Source organism: Ceratotherium simum, chromosome 17 (assembly GCF_057802395.1).
Source record: "Ceratotherium simum simum isolate JZ-2026a chromosome 17, ASM5780239v1, whole genome shotgun sequence".
Taxonomy (NCBI): domain Eukaryota; kingdom Metazoa; phylum Chordata; class Mammalia; order Perissodactyla; family Rhinocerotidae; genus Ceratotherium; species Ceratotherium simum.
In genome coordinates this window covers 34191162-34205783 of record NC_141916.1, presented here as the reverse complement: position 1 = coordinate 34205783, position 14622 = coordinate 34191162, and the positions used below count along the sequence as shown (strand labels likewise).

Genomic DNA, 14622 nt, shown 5'->3' with positions numbered 1-14622 from the left:
ATTGGAATATTAAACTGCATTTGGTCACGTTTCTTTTGGTCAGTTAAAATAGAACTTTTTTTTTTGAAAATATCTGCCTTATACCACCATCTTGCTTATAAAAGTTGATGTAATAGAGAGGCTTTTTAGGGCCAGATAGTTTCAGCTTTTTTCTTTTAGATGTGTGACGTAAGACAGATGTGTGTGACATAAGATAGATGTGTGAATAAAGAGGGATGTTGAAGATTTTGTAAGAAGTTATGTCTTTGGGTTGGCTTGCCCATCTGTCCTCCCTTCCACCTACCTTCCTGGCTTTGGTCTTGAAGGATGAGTGTGAATTTATCAGATGGATAAGGTCCTTCAAAAAACGGCATTGCGGAAATGAGATGTGTGTGGAAGAAGACGGTATTTACTAATTACTCATTGAATACTAGTTGGTTGTTAAATAAACGTTTCTTTCAGAATAGTAGTTTTACAGTCACATAAATATTTCAAGATAGTACAGAGATTTCCTGTATACCCCACACCTATTTTTGCCTATTATTAACTTTTTACATTAATATGGTACATTTGTCACAATTTATGAAGCAATGTTGATACATAATTATTAGCTAAAATCCATACTTTATTCAGATTTACATAATTTTTACCTACTGGCCTTTTTCTATTTTAGAATCCTATCCATGATACCATTTAGTGGTCAAGTCTCCTTAGGCTCCTCTTGGCTGTGATGATTTCTTAAACTTTTCTTGTTTTTGATGACCTTGATAGTTTGAGGAGTATTGGTCAGATATTTTGTAGATTGTCCCTCAACTGGGGTTTGTCTGATGTTTTTCTCATAGTTAGATTGAGTTATAGGTTTTTGGGAGGAAGATTACAGAGATAAAGTGCCATTTTCATCACATCATATTAAGGACACATACTGTTAATCTGATTTACTACTATTGATAAATGAACCTTGATTGTCTGGCTAAAGTAGTGTTTATCTGATTTCTCCACTATAAAATTTTTCTCCCTTCCCCCCTTTCCATACTATTCTCTAAAGAATGGAAAGTTATACTCTACCTCCTTGCGGGTGGGGTATCCACATAAATTATTTGAAATTTTTCTACATGGAAGATTTGTCTATTCTTCCTCATTGATTTATATCAGTATGGATTCATTGATGTTTATTTTATACTTTGAGTGAGAATCCAGTATTATTTTGTTGTTCAAATTGTTCTAGCTTTGGCCAGTGGAAGCTCTTCCAGTTGGCTTTCTTTAACTCATCCCCATCATTTTGTGGTGTGTGTGTGTGTGTGTGTTTTAGTACTTAACTTTCTGACACTACCAGATTCTCCAGGCTCGTCTTTATGATTTCCTGATTAGGTCCAAAATCAACCATTTTCCCAAAGAGCTCTGGTTTCTTTTATTGGAGAATGGTGTTAGAAACCAAGATTTGGGTACTAGGTGTTCTCACTGCTATCAGGGTGTGGATGCTTTTATAGACTCTCTCAACTGACAGAGGAAGAAAGTATATGTGTATATTTACACTTATCTATATTATGTTTCCATATGTAACCATCTGTATCTGTATTAAACTAAACATGACTTCATATTGATGTTTCCAACTAATCCATTCCTGCAAGCGTCATTCTTGCCACCTCCTCTTGCTTGTTTGACACCTTCTCTCCAACAGTGAGAAGTCTGGCTCCCACCGTCTGCCATCCATTTACTTAATTGTTCAATTTCAGTATACATGTATAGTGGTTTCAGAATTGATACTAGAGTATAGCGCTTATTTACAGTCCCTTTTGCCTTTAGTGTTACAGACCACTCATGTCCAAAGTTACTCAGTTAGCCCCCTTTTCTTGCACCCTCCACCCCGGTGAGGTTGTTTCATACATTTGTAATACAGTTAAATTATTTTGTCACATTCTGCATTCTATTCTAAGATCCCTCAACTTTCTAAATTATTTTTTAAAAAAATTTGCATACAGTAGGGTTCACTCTGTGTAATAAGCTCTGTGGGTTTTGACAAGTGCAAAGTGTCATGTATCCACCACTACAGTATCATACAAAATAGTTGTACTTCCTTAAAAAAATCCCCTATGCTTCACCTATTCAACATTCACCACCTTTAAAGCCTGACAACCGCTGATCTGTTTACCATCTGTCTAGTTTTGCCTTTTTTAGAGTGGCATATAATTTTAATCATACAGTATGTAGCCTTTTCCAACTGGCTTCTTTCAATTAGTATATGCATTTAAGATTCATCCTTGTCGTTTTATGGCTTCCTAGCACATTCCTTTTTATCACTGAAAGGTATCCCATTGTATGTATGTACTACAGTTTATTCTTTCCCATACTGAAGGACTTCTTGGTTGCCTCCAATTTTTAGTGATTATGAATAAAGCTTTTATAAACATTCTCCTGCAGGTTTTTGTGTGGATATCTAATTGCTATTTTTACGGTTTTAGAGGCCATATTAGTTCTACTATATGTAAGTAATATATGAAATTCTTACTTAGTAGGCCTGATCCCATTCTGAGATATCATTTTCTTAAATATATTGGTTTTAGTTGAAATGGTTTAGAATAGAACTAGTCACATATCCTAAATAGACTATATTCAGTAATATTTGGGTATTTTGTTTAATGTTAAAAAATAACCTTAGCATTATAAATAAATATAATTTGTGGCAATACTTATGTATTAACATGGTGGTAAGACTTCATTAACCCTAAGGAAAATACTCAGCTGGACTCTAGGGAATCAACAGGGTTAATGAACTTTAGGAAACAAAGCAATTTCTTACTAGGTACAACCAGAATCAACTTTATTATTATTTGTTTAATTATGAAATATTTATATTCTGCTCTATGTGGGGAATAGAAGTGAGAGTAAGACATAACACTTAGGAAGAAAATAGACGAGGTGCTGTTATCAAGTGGCTACAAATAAAAATTTATTTGTTTAATAAGGTTCATTTATTCATTCAGCAAATAATTGAGCAGTTTTAGTATGTCAGTCTTTGGGCTTCACACTGAGGATGTGGTGATGGCCAAGAGAAGGATATTTGATGAATAGTATTGAAAAGCTTTGAATTAAAATAAGTGAGGGGAACAAAAAGAGGATTTTGAAATAGATCCCCGTATATACAACAATGTTATATATGAAAATTCAATTCAGGAGAATGAAGGTGGATTATTTAATAAATAGTCTGGCACATCTGGCTATCCATTTGCGGGGAAATAAAATTGGATCTTTATCTTACACAGTATACAAAAATAAATTCCACATGGAAAAACTTAATAAAAATTCTGCACTACATATAGGAGATTACATGTGCATTCTTGGGATGAGGGAGACGTTAACCATGATTGTAAATCTACAAACTATAAAGAAGGAAAGATATATTTGACTGTACGAAACTTAACTTTTGAGTGGAAAAATATACCATACAAATAGTGGGTTTGGTAAAAATATTTGCAATACAGAGGAAGGACAAAGTTGATGTCTGTTATTTGAAATAACTTCTTAGATATTGACAAAAAGGGAGCACACAGTAGTACAAGAAAATGAGCAAAGGATGTGAAGAAGCAAATCCGCATGGCCAACAACATATGAAAAGATGTTCAAACTTACTAGTAAAGATATGCAAATTAAAGTAACAATGTAATATAACTTTATACCTATCAAACTGCCTCCTTCAGTCCCTGCTCTTCATGAAAAAAAAAAAGAAAAAGAAAAAGAGAAAAGGACCAGCAATAATCTTTTGCTGGCAAGGACCTAAGGGAAAAAGTTATTTTTATACTTTGCTGGTAAAAATGTGGATTAATGGAGCCTATGTGGAAGATGATCTGACAACATCTATTAGAATTAAAAATATATATACTAGCTGATCTAGCAATCCCATTCTTTGGAATCTAGCCCATAGAAACATACCTCCACATGTAAAGGTTTCTTTACAAGCATTAGTTTGTAGTGGCAAAGAACTGGAACCAAAGTACATGTCTGTCAATAGAGTTGAGTAAATATATATTTATTATGTATCTACAGGATGGAATCTTAGTAGCAATTAAAAAGAATGAATAAGATACACACCAGTAGTCAGAAGGGGTTTCCACTGGGTATTATTATGTGAGGAAAAAATAAGATAATAAAAAATGTGTGTGACATCCTATATTTAAATACAGTGACAATACTTTATATATGTAGATGTGTATATGAGAATACATATTTGTATATGATTATATGAGAAGAGAGATACAGGCTAGATAGGTATTAGGTTGTTAACCTGGACCATCTAGTAGGTGGATGGGTGGAGCTGTCATGTGGTGGGAGGAAAGGAGGAATATGTGAGGTAGGGAACCATGTGCACAAAGGAAAAAGAAAGATTGCATTAAAAAATCCAACAGGGGGCTGGCCTGGTGGTGCAGCGGTTTAAGTGCACGTGCTCCGCTGTTGTGGACCGGGGTTCGCAAGTTCGGATCCTGGGTGCGCACCGAGGCACCGCTTGTCAAGCCATGCTGTGGCGGCGTCCCATGTAAAGTAGAGGAAGATGGGCGTGGATGTTAGCCCAGGGCCAATCTTCCTCAGCAAAAGAGGAGGGTTGGCATGGGATGTTCGCTCAGGGCTAATCTTCCTCGCACACACACACAAAACAAAAAAACCCCAACAGTTTTATGATAGTATGATCATATTTATGCTTTAAAGTTAAAATTATACATTTATGTGTTTATATATATTAAAAGATTTTTTAAATTTGCATGTATTTGTTTTAATTAGTATAGTTCCTTTGGAAAGTGATTCAACAAACTTCATCAAGCAGTGTTCATACCCTTTGAGCTAATCATTCTGTATCTGGGAGTTTATACTAAAAGAAGGCAATAAGCTAAAAGAAGAAAAAAGTTAATGCGTAAAGAAGTCATTGTGGTGTTAACTATATAATAGAGAATATATTGGATAAACTTTAATATTTGAAAATAGGAGAAATGGTTAAATTGTTATGTTGATGGAATATTATGCAACATAAATAATACAATTTTGAAGAGTATAATTATGAAGCCATTAATAACTTAGAACTATATTTATGTTGTAATATATGAAAAAAGATTTTATAATTTCATGTATAATTTAATTATATATATATTTGAGTGCTGGAAGTGAATAGGATAAAATGTTAACTGTGTGGGGGGATTATAGTGAATTGTTTTTTTTTTTTTTAAAGATTTTATTTATTTTATTTTTTCCCCCCAAAGCCCCAGTGGATAGTTGTATGTCGTAGCTGCACATCCTTCTAGTTGCTGTATGCGGGACTCGGCCTCAGGATGAACGGAGAAGTGGTGCCTCGATGCGCACCCGGGATCCGAACCCGGGCCACCAGCATCGCAGCGCGCGCACTTAACCACCAAGCCACAGGGCCGGCCCTATAGTGAATTGTTTTTATCTTGTTTTGACGATAAAATTCTGGAGAAAAGTATAGCTCAAATGTTACAAAGCAAAATTTAGAAGAAATACTTGTATTAAAAATTAATATCTAGCTCTATAATGGTTTTTCTTTGTGATAAAACAATTTTTTAAATTGAAGTGTAGATGACATAAAATATTAGTTTCAGGTGTACAACATAGTGATTCAACATTTTTATACATTATGAAATGATCACCATGACAAGTCAAGTAACCGTCTGTCACCATACAAAGTTATTACAATATTGTTGACTATATTCCCTATGCTGTTCATTACATCTCTGTGACTTAATTTATTTTTATAACTGAAGGTTTGTACCTCTTAATCCTCTTCACATATTTCGCCCATCCCCCCACCCCCTTCCTTCTGGTAACCACCGGTTTGTTCTTTGTATCTATGAGTTTTTTTCTGTTTCGTTTTGTTTGTTCATTTGCTTTTTTTTTTCTTTCCAGGAAGATTGGCCTTGAGCTAACATATGTTGCCAATCTTCCTCCTTTTTTCTCCACAAAGCCGTGGTAGGTAGTTGTATGTCATAGTTTTACATCCTTCTAGTTGGTCTATGTGGGACACCGCCTCAGCATAGCTTGATATGCGGTGCGTAGGTCCGTGCCCAGGATCCGAACCGGTGAATCCTGGGTTGCCGAAGCGGAGCATGCAAACTTAACTGCTACGCCACTGGGCTGGCCCTTTTGCTTTGCTTTTTAGGTGCAACATATAAGTGAAATCATAGAGTATTTGTCTTTCTTTGTCTGGCATATTTCACTTAGCATAATACCCTTTAGGGATATCCATATTGTTGCATGTGGCAATATTTCATTTTTTATGGCTAAGTAATATTCCATAGAGAGAGAGACAGAGACAGAGAGGGAGAGAGAGAGAGAGTGTGTGTGTGTGTGTGTGTGTGTGTACCATATCTTCTTTATCCACTCATCTATCAATGGGCACTTAGGTTGCTTCCATATCTTGGCTATTGTAAATCATATTGCAGTGAACATAGGGTTGCATATATCTGTTCAAATTAGTGTTTTTGTTTTCTTCAGGTAAATACCCAGAAGTAGAATTGCTGGATTGTATGGTAGTTCTGTTTTTAATTTTTTTACTCTTTTTCATGGTGGCTGCTCCAATTTACATTCCTACCAATAGTGCACGAGGGTTCCTTTTTCTCCACATCCTGGCCAATGCTTGTTATTTGTTGTCTTTTTAATAATATCTGTTCTGACAGTTGTGAGGTGATATCTCATTGTGGTTTTGATTTGCATTTCCCTGATGATTAGTGATGTTGAGCATCTTGTCATGTTGGCCATCTGTACGTGTTCTTTGGAAAAATGTCTATTCAGGTTCTCTGTCCATTTTTGGTATTGAGTTTGTTTTTTGATATTGAGTTGTATGAGTTCTTTATATTTTTGGATGTTAACCCTTTATTGGATATATCATTTGTAAGTATCTTCTCCCATTCAGTAGGATGCCTTTTCGTTTTGTTGATGGATTCTTTCACTGTGCAAAAGCTTTTTAGTTTGATGTAGTTCCCATTTGTTTATTTTTGCTTTTGTTGCTTTTGCCTGAGGAGACAGATCCAAAAAAATATTGCCAAGACTGACATCAAAGAGCTAACTGCGTATATTTTATTCTAGGAGTTTTATGGTTTCAGGTCTTACATTTAAGTCTTTAATCCATTTTGAGTTAACTTTGTGTATGGTGTAAGATAGTGGTTCAGTTTCAATCTTGTGCATGTAACTGTCCAGTTTTCCCAACACCATTTTTTGAAGAGCCTGTCTTTTTTCAATTGTATATTCTTGCCTCCTATGTCATAGATTAATTACCTGTGTAACTGTGGGTTTATTTCTGGGCTCTCTAGTCTGTTCCACTGATCTATGCGTCTGTCTTTGTGCCAGTACCATAGTTTTGATTACTGTAGCTTTATAGTAGAATTTGAAATCTGAGAGCATGATACCTCCAGCTTTGTTCTTCTTTCTCAAGATTGCTTTGGCTATTTGGGGTCTTTTGTAGTTCTATATAAATTTTAGGATTCTTTGTTCTAGTTCTGTGAAAAATGCCATTGGTATTTTGATAGGGATTGCATATCCCTATGCAATATGTAGATTGCTTTGGGTAGTATGGAGATTTTAGCAATATTAATTCTTCCAACCCATGAGCACGGTGTATCTTTCCATTTATTTGTGTCATCTTCAATTTCTTTCTTCAATTTCTTATAGTTTTCAGAGTACAGGTCTTTTACCTCCTTGGTTAAATTTATTCCTAGGTATTTTATTATTTTGTTGCAATTGTAAATGGGATTTTTAAAAAAATTTCTCTTTCTGATTGTTTGTTGTTAAGGTATAGAGACGCAACAGATTTCTGTATATTGATTTTGTATTCTGCAACTTTGCTAATAGTAAAGTTCTTATAGTTTTTTGGTGGAGTCTTTAGGGTGATAAAAAAATTGATTATGCCTTAGACATTTGCAAACTGTTTAAATTTGGAGTCAACTGGGCATTTTTATCAATGTATTATTGCAAAAATTTCAGTCTGTTCATGATTTATTAATGAGAAATCTTTGTTTTCATGTACCATATTTCTTAGGAGGAGAAAATCTTTGAGTCTCTAGAAATAATTAGCGTAATTTCATACTTTTTAAGTCACAATATTGGTATAGATTCAGACAACTAGTTCCATAACAGGTTAGCTATTGTATTGTTATTCAATTATTAGATGATTAAAATCTTTGCACACTCTTTGAATCTGAAGAAAGGTATGAGGAATAAGTAGCAGAGGTGTTTAGTACCTATTAGAGGAGAAAGAGATAGAATTTATTTTTCATCTCCTAGCCTTTCTGAGAGATCTTTCCAAATCTGTCATGTGCTTTACTGTTTTGGGGTCTTTGTTGTCTATTTTTGTTGTCTATATCTTTGTTGTCTATTACCTCATATTAGGTTTTATGAGAGTTTGTATACTTTGTGTTTATCTGGCGTAGGTTCTCTGAATTTTCTTAATTTGTATTTGTTGTCTTTAATTGATTTTGAAAAATTCTCAGCCATCATCTCTTCAAATATTTCTTTTTCCCGTTCTCTCTGCCTTTTCTTTCTGGAGTTTTAATTACACATATGATAGACCCTTTGATACTGTCCTGCAGTCCATGGATGTATGCTTTTTTCTGTTTTTCATCACTGTGTGTTTGTGTGTATTTCAATTTGGATAATTTCTGTTGATCTGTTTTCAAGTTCACTAATTTTTTTTCTATTCTGTACAGTCTGATGATAAGCCCATACAAGGAATTTTCCTCTCTGATGCTATGTTTTTCATTACCAGCATTTCCATTTTACTCTTTTTAATAGTTTCCATCTATTTGTTGATAGCCACTCATGCATGTTTTCTACCTTTCCACTATATTCTTATATTAATCACAGTTGCTTTTTTTTTTTTTTTTATGTTTCTGTCATTTGGGTCATCTCTTGGTTTGGATTTGTGGATTTGTCTCTTGACAGTTTTCCTTCTTTTTTGTCTCATAATTTTTGTCATCATTTGTATGGTAAAAGACTGATAAATTGCATTTATGCTTCAAAACGGTCAGGTCATTGGTCTTGGTGTTTCTAAAACATATTAAATTAATATGTTATGAAACTAAGGCAGATATGTGATAAATTGGTGAATCAATTCAAAAGAAAATGCAGTATAAGTAAAAACATATTTTAAAGGAGATATTTGTTTTATTTTAATAAAGTACATACTTTAACTTTTTGAAGGTAATTGGAATTAACCTTTTTTTTTTTAAATTAATTTATTTTTTCCCCAAAGCCCCAATAGATAGTTGTATGTCATAGCTGCACATCCTTCTAGTTGCTGTATGTGGGACGCGGCCTCAGCATGGCCGGAGAAGCGGTGCGTCGCTGTGTGCCCGGGATCCGAACCCGGGCCGCCAGCAGCGGAGCGCGCGCACTCAACCACCAAGCCACGGGGCCGGCCCCAAAAAAAACCTTTTTATTTTGAAATAATCATAGATTCATAGGGAGCTGCAAATATAGTACAGAGAGGTCATGCTTAGTTTTCCTCCAGTCTCAAATGGTTCTATTTCGTGTAACTATAGTACAATATCAAAACCAGGAAATTGATATTGGTACAATGTATGTGTACAGTTCTGTGTCATTTTATCACATCTGTAGATTTGTATAACTAGTACCACATCAAAATGCAGAACTATTCCATCACCAGTAAGATCTCTCTTTTACTACCCTTTTATAGTCAGTTCTACTCCATCTGCTCCACCATCCATAATCTCTAGTAGCCACTAATTTGTTCTTTATGTTTATAATTTTGTCATTCCGAGAATGTTATATAAATGGAATCATACAGTATGTGACCTTTTGAGATTGGCTTTTTTTCACTCAGTATAGTGCCCTTGAGATCCATTCAACTTCTTGCAAGTATCAATAGTTCTTTCTGTTTTAATACTGACTAATATTACAACGGTATGGATGTGGCACAGTTTTTTTAACCATTCACTTATTTTAGTACATTTTGGTTGTTTCCAGTTTTTGGCTGTTAAAAACAAAGCTGTGAATAGTCATGTGCAGATTTTTGTGTGGGCATAAGTTTTCATTTCTCTGAGAAAAATGCCCAGAAGAGCAATTGCTAGGTCTTATGGTAAGTATATGTTTGACTTTTAAAGAAACTGCCAAATATTTTCCAGAGTGGCTGTACCATTTTATATTTCCACCAGCAATGTTTGAAAATCCAGTTTTTCCACATCCTTGTCAACTTTTGATATTGTCATTACTTTTTATTTCAGCTGTTCTAATAGGTATAGTGATATTTCACTGTGGTCTTAATTTGTATTTCCCTAATGACTAGTGATGTTGAACATCTTTTTATTTGCTTACTTACTATCCCCTCTTTTATATCCTCTTTGGTGAAATGTCTATATATTTTATCCATTTTCTAATTGGATTATTTGGGTTTTTTTATTGTTGAGTTTTGAGAGTTCTTTATATGGACATGAGTCCTTTGTCAGCAGATGTGTAGTTTGTAGGTACTTTCTCCCAGTCTGTAGCTTGTTTTTTGGCATATGACATTATATTTCTTTTTTATTTTCTGAAATAATTTCAGACATACAGAAAAGTTATAAAACTAATCCAAATGATTCCTGTATACTCTTCACCCATATTTCTCTAATGTTAACAGTTTACCACATTAAAAAAATCGTTCTCTCTCTGTCTTTGTAAGTATATATATATGTGTGTGTGTGTGTGTGTGTACACAACACACAAACATACATATTATCATAATTTACCTTAATAAGAAAACAAACTGAACAATAGAAATAAAAAAGTAAACCAAAGAACCTCCTGCATTTGGCCATGATGGAGTAACACATTTTGGATTACCATCTCACTGTAGACAATTACTTCAACAGTACTGGACAAAATATATGAAGTAACTATTTTCAGGCATTTGATAACAGACAGCACAGGGCTCTTATCCTTGAGATACAGGAAACATGAGGTAAACTTCATATTCTCACCAGCTTTCTGCCTGAGAGAACTTTCCCTTACACAAGGAAGTGGAGACCAACTAGGGAGCTGAGATTTTGATGGATGGAGGAAACAGAGATTGGAGTTTGGGGACTCATGAGGCAGTTGGAATTCGCAGGCAGGATACTGGAGAGGGAGTTGCAGAGAAGTGGCTAGCTTCAGAAATCTGCATAGGGTTTCCTTTAAATTTTAAATATGTATACACCTAATAACAGAGTTTCAAAATACACGAAGGCAAAAATGACTATGTAGGATAAAAGGACAAATTCACAATGGTAGTTGAAGATTTTAACTGTCAGTATTTGTTAGAAGTAGACAAAAAATAATAGAGGTATAAAAGACTTGAACAACACTTTCAAACTAACGAGACCTAGATGACATTTGTAGACTGTTATACCCAGTCGTTTCAGAATAGAAATTCTTTGCATATGCATATGGAGCTTTTACTAAGATAGACCACATACTTGGTCATAAAGCAAAGTTTAATAAGTTGAGAAATATTCCTTCTTTTTTTTTTCCCCTGGAAAGTTTTGTGTAGAGTAAGTGTCCTCTCTTGGCTCCTGATACTTGCCTGGGTTCAGAGAGTGAGGCGATTTTCTGCCTTCCCCCTAAGTGGCAGCTTGCTTTTACCTTGTATGAAGAATGGTTCTGGTATGTGGGTAATCAGTCATTTCCTTCACGCCTGTGCCAACTGAAGGACTCTTTTAGGTAGTCTGCCCTACCTCAGTCTTTCTTTTGAGTACTTAATAGAGGTCTTCTTGATGGGCATTTGGGTTGTTATTACCTACGTTTTAAATTTTTTGGGTACAGTGGGTATAAAGTAGCATCTTATTGTTTTAAAACCTGTATTTCCCTGAGTGTCTTTTATTCATTCATTCAACAAGAATACATTGAGGCACTTCTAGGTGCTGGAGATACATTGGTGACCAAACTGACAACAGTACCTGTTTTTATGGAGCTTATATTTAGTGTGTGGAGGGAAGGCAGACAATAAACATAATAATTAAAAAAATAGATAAATAAAGTATGTTATAAATAGCGAGTGCTATGGAAAACAGAGCAGGGAAAGAGAAATCAGGAATGCTGAGGGGAGGGCTGAATCATTTAAAATTGGGTAGTTACAGTGGAAGTGGTATTTGAACCAAGACTTGGTGGAGGTGAGAGTTAGTCAAGCAGCTGTCTGAAAAAAGAGTATTCTAGGTAGAGAGAATAGTCTATGCAAAGTCTTGAAGGATTAAAAAAAAAAGCTGGCTACCTATATTAATATTATCCAAAATCAACTTAAAAAATCGTGTTAGAACTTGATCATTTTATAATGATAAGAGGTTAAATTCATAAAGAATGTATGGCATCAGATATACAGCAAAAAAATCAATAGAACTGCAGGGAGAAATTGGCACCCCTACTATTTTAGTGGGAAATTTCAACTTACCTCTTGTGATTACTGATAAGTGAAGCAAAAAAAAAAAAAAAAAAATCAGCAAGAATAGAAATCTAAATAATATACTTCATTAACATAAATAGAACTTAGTATATATAGAATGAAAAAGAGACATAACCGCAGATAAATCAGAGATTAAAAAGATAATGAGAATTAAAAGGCATCTAAATTGGAAAGGAAGAAGTAAAATTATCTTTGTTCACAGATGATATGTTATATGTAGAAAACCCTAAAGATTCCACAAAAGACTGTTGGAACTAATAAATGAATTCGGCAAAGTAGCTGGATACAAAGTCAACACACAAAAATCAGTTGCATTTTTATACACTAACACTGAACAATCTGAAGAGGAAATTAAGAAAACAGTTCCGTTTACAGTAGCATCAAAAAGAATAAAATATTTAGGAATTAACAACCACAGACGTGAAAGACTTGTACGATGAAAACTACAAAACATTTCTGAAAGAAATAGAGAAGACATAGACAAGAAGAAAGACATCCCATGTTCATGGATTGAAAGACTTAATGTTTTTATGATGTCGGTACAAACCCTAAGTGATCTGTAGATTTAATGCAGTCCCTATCAAAATCCCAATGACCTTTTTTGCAGAAACAGAAAAACCCATCCTAAAATTTATGTGGAATCTCGAAGAATCCTGAATAGTCAAAATAATTCTGAGAAGAAGAACAAAACTGGAAGACTCACAGTTCCTAATCTCAAAACTTACTACAAAGCTAAGTAATCAAAACAGTGTGGTATGGGCATAAAGACAGATATATAGACCAATGAAATAGAATAGAGATCCCAGAAATTAACCTTTGCATATATGATGAAATGATTTTTTTTTTTTTTGTAAGGAAGATCAGCACTGAGCTAACATCTGATGCCAATCCTCCTCTTTTTGCTGAGGAATAATGGCCCTGAGCTAACATCTGTGCCCATCTTCATCTACTTTATATGGGACGCCGCCACAGCATGGCTCTACAAGCAGTGCGTTGGTGCGTGCCTGGGATCTGAACTGGCGAACCCCGGGCCGCCACCGCGGAGCACGTGCACTTAACCGCTTGTGCCACCGGGCCAGCCCCTACGGTGAAATGATTTTTGACAGAGGTGCTAAGCCCATTCAATGAGGAAAAGACAGTCTTTTCAACAAATGACGCTAGGAAAAGTGGATATCCACATGCAACAGAATGAAGTTGGACTCTTACCTAATACCATATATAAAAATTAACTCAAAATGGATCTGTGACCTAACTCTAAGACCTAAAATTATAAAACCTTTAAAGGAAAGCATAGGGCAAAACCTTATGACATTGGATTTGACAGTGCTATCTTGGATATAATGCCAAAGGCACAGGCAACAAAAGAAAAAAATAGACAAATTGGACTTGAGGAAAATTTGAAAAATTTGTGCATCAAAAACCGTAGACTATCAACACAGTAAAAAGGCAACCCACGAATGGGAGAATATATTTGCAAATCATGTATCTGATAAAGAATTAATATCCAGGGCCGGCCCGGTGGCTCAGTGGTTAAGCGCCTGCACTCCACTACTGGTGGCCCAGGTTCAGATCCCGGGTGTGCACCGACGCACCGCTTCTCTGGCCATGCTGAGGCCGCATCCCACATACAGCAACTAGAAGGATGTGCAACTATGACATACAACTATCTACTGGGGCTTTGGGGAAGAAAAAGAAGGAGGAAGATTGGCAATAGATGTTAGCTAAGAGCCGGTCCTCAGCAAAAAAAAAAAAAGGAGGATTAGCACGGATGTTAGCTCAGGGCTGACCTCCCTCACAAAAAAAGGATTAATATCCAGAATATATTGAGAGCTCCTAAAATTCAAACAACAAAAAAACAAACAACCAGATTAAAAAATGGGCAAAGAACTTGAATAGACATTTCTCCAAAGAAGATGTACAGATGGCCAATAAGCACATGAAAAGATGCTCAGCATCATTAATCATTAGGGAAATGCAAATCAAAACTATGCTGAGAGACCACCTCACATCCATAAGGATGGCTACTATTAAAAAAACAGAAAATAGTAAGTGTTGACAAGGATGTAGAGAAATTGGAACTCTTGTGCACTCTTGGTGGGAATGCAGAATGGTACAGCTGTTGTAGAAAACAGAATGGCAGTTCCTCAAAAATTAAAACTAGAATTACCATATGATCCAGCAATTTCGCCTTAGAGTATATACCCAAAACAATTAAAAGCAGG

At 35.1% G+C, this 14622-nt stretch overlaps 2 protein-coding genes across 5 annotated transcripts in view; one reads left to right on the top strand and one right to left on the bottom strand.

Moving 5' to 3' along the window:
- LOC147914773 (uncharacterized) overlaps window positions 1-353 on the bottom strand; it is a 59596-nt gene extending 59243 nt beyond the window's left edge. The window contains exon 1 of the mRNA XM_087441913.1: window positions 284-353. Coding sequence (XP_087298039.1) covers window positions 284-353 — 70 coding nt within the window. The remainder of the gene's footprint in view (window positions 1-283) is intronic.
- Window positions 1-14622, top strand: part of CCDC91 (coiled-coil domain containing 91) — a 361285-nt gene that overhangs the window by 47748 nt on the left and 298915 nt on the right. The gene's annotated exons all lie outside the window — the stretch shown is intronic.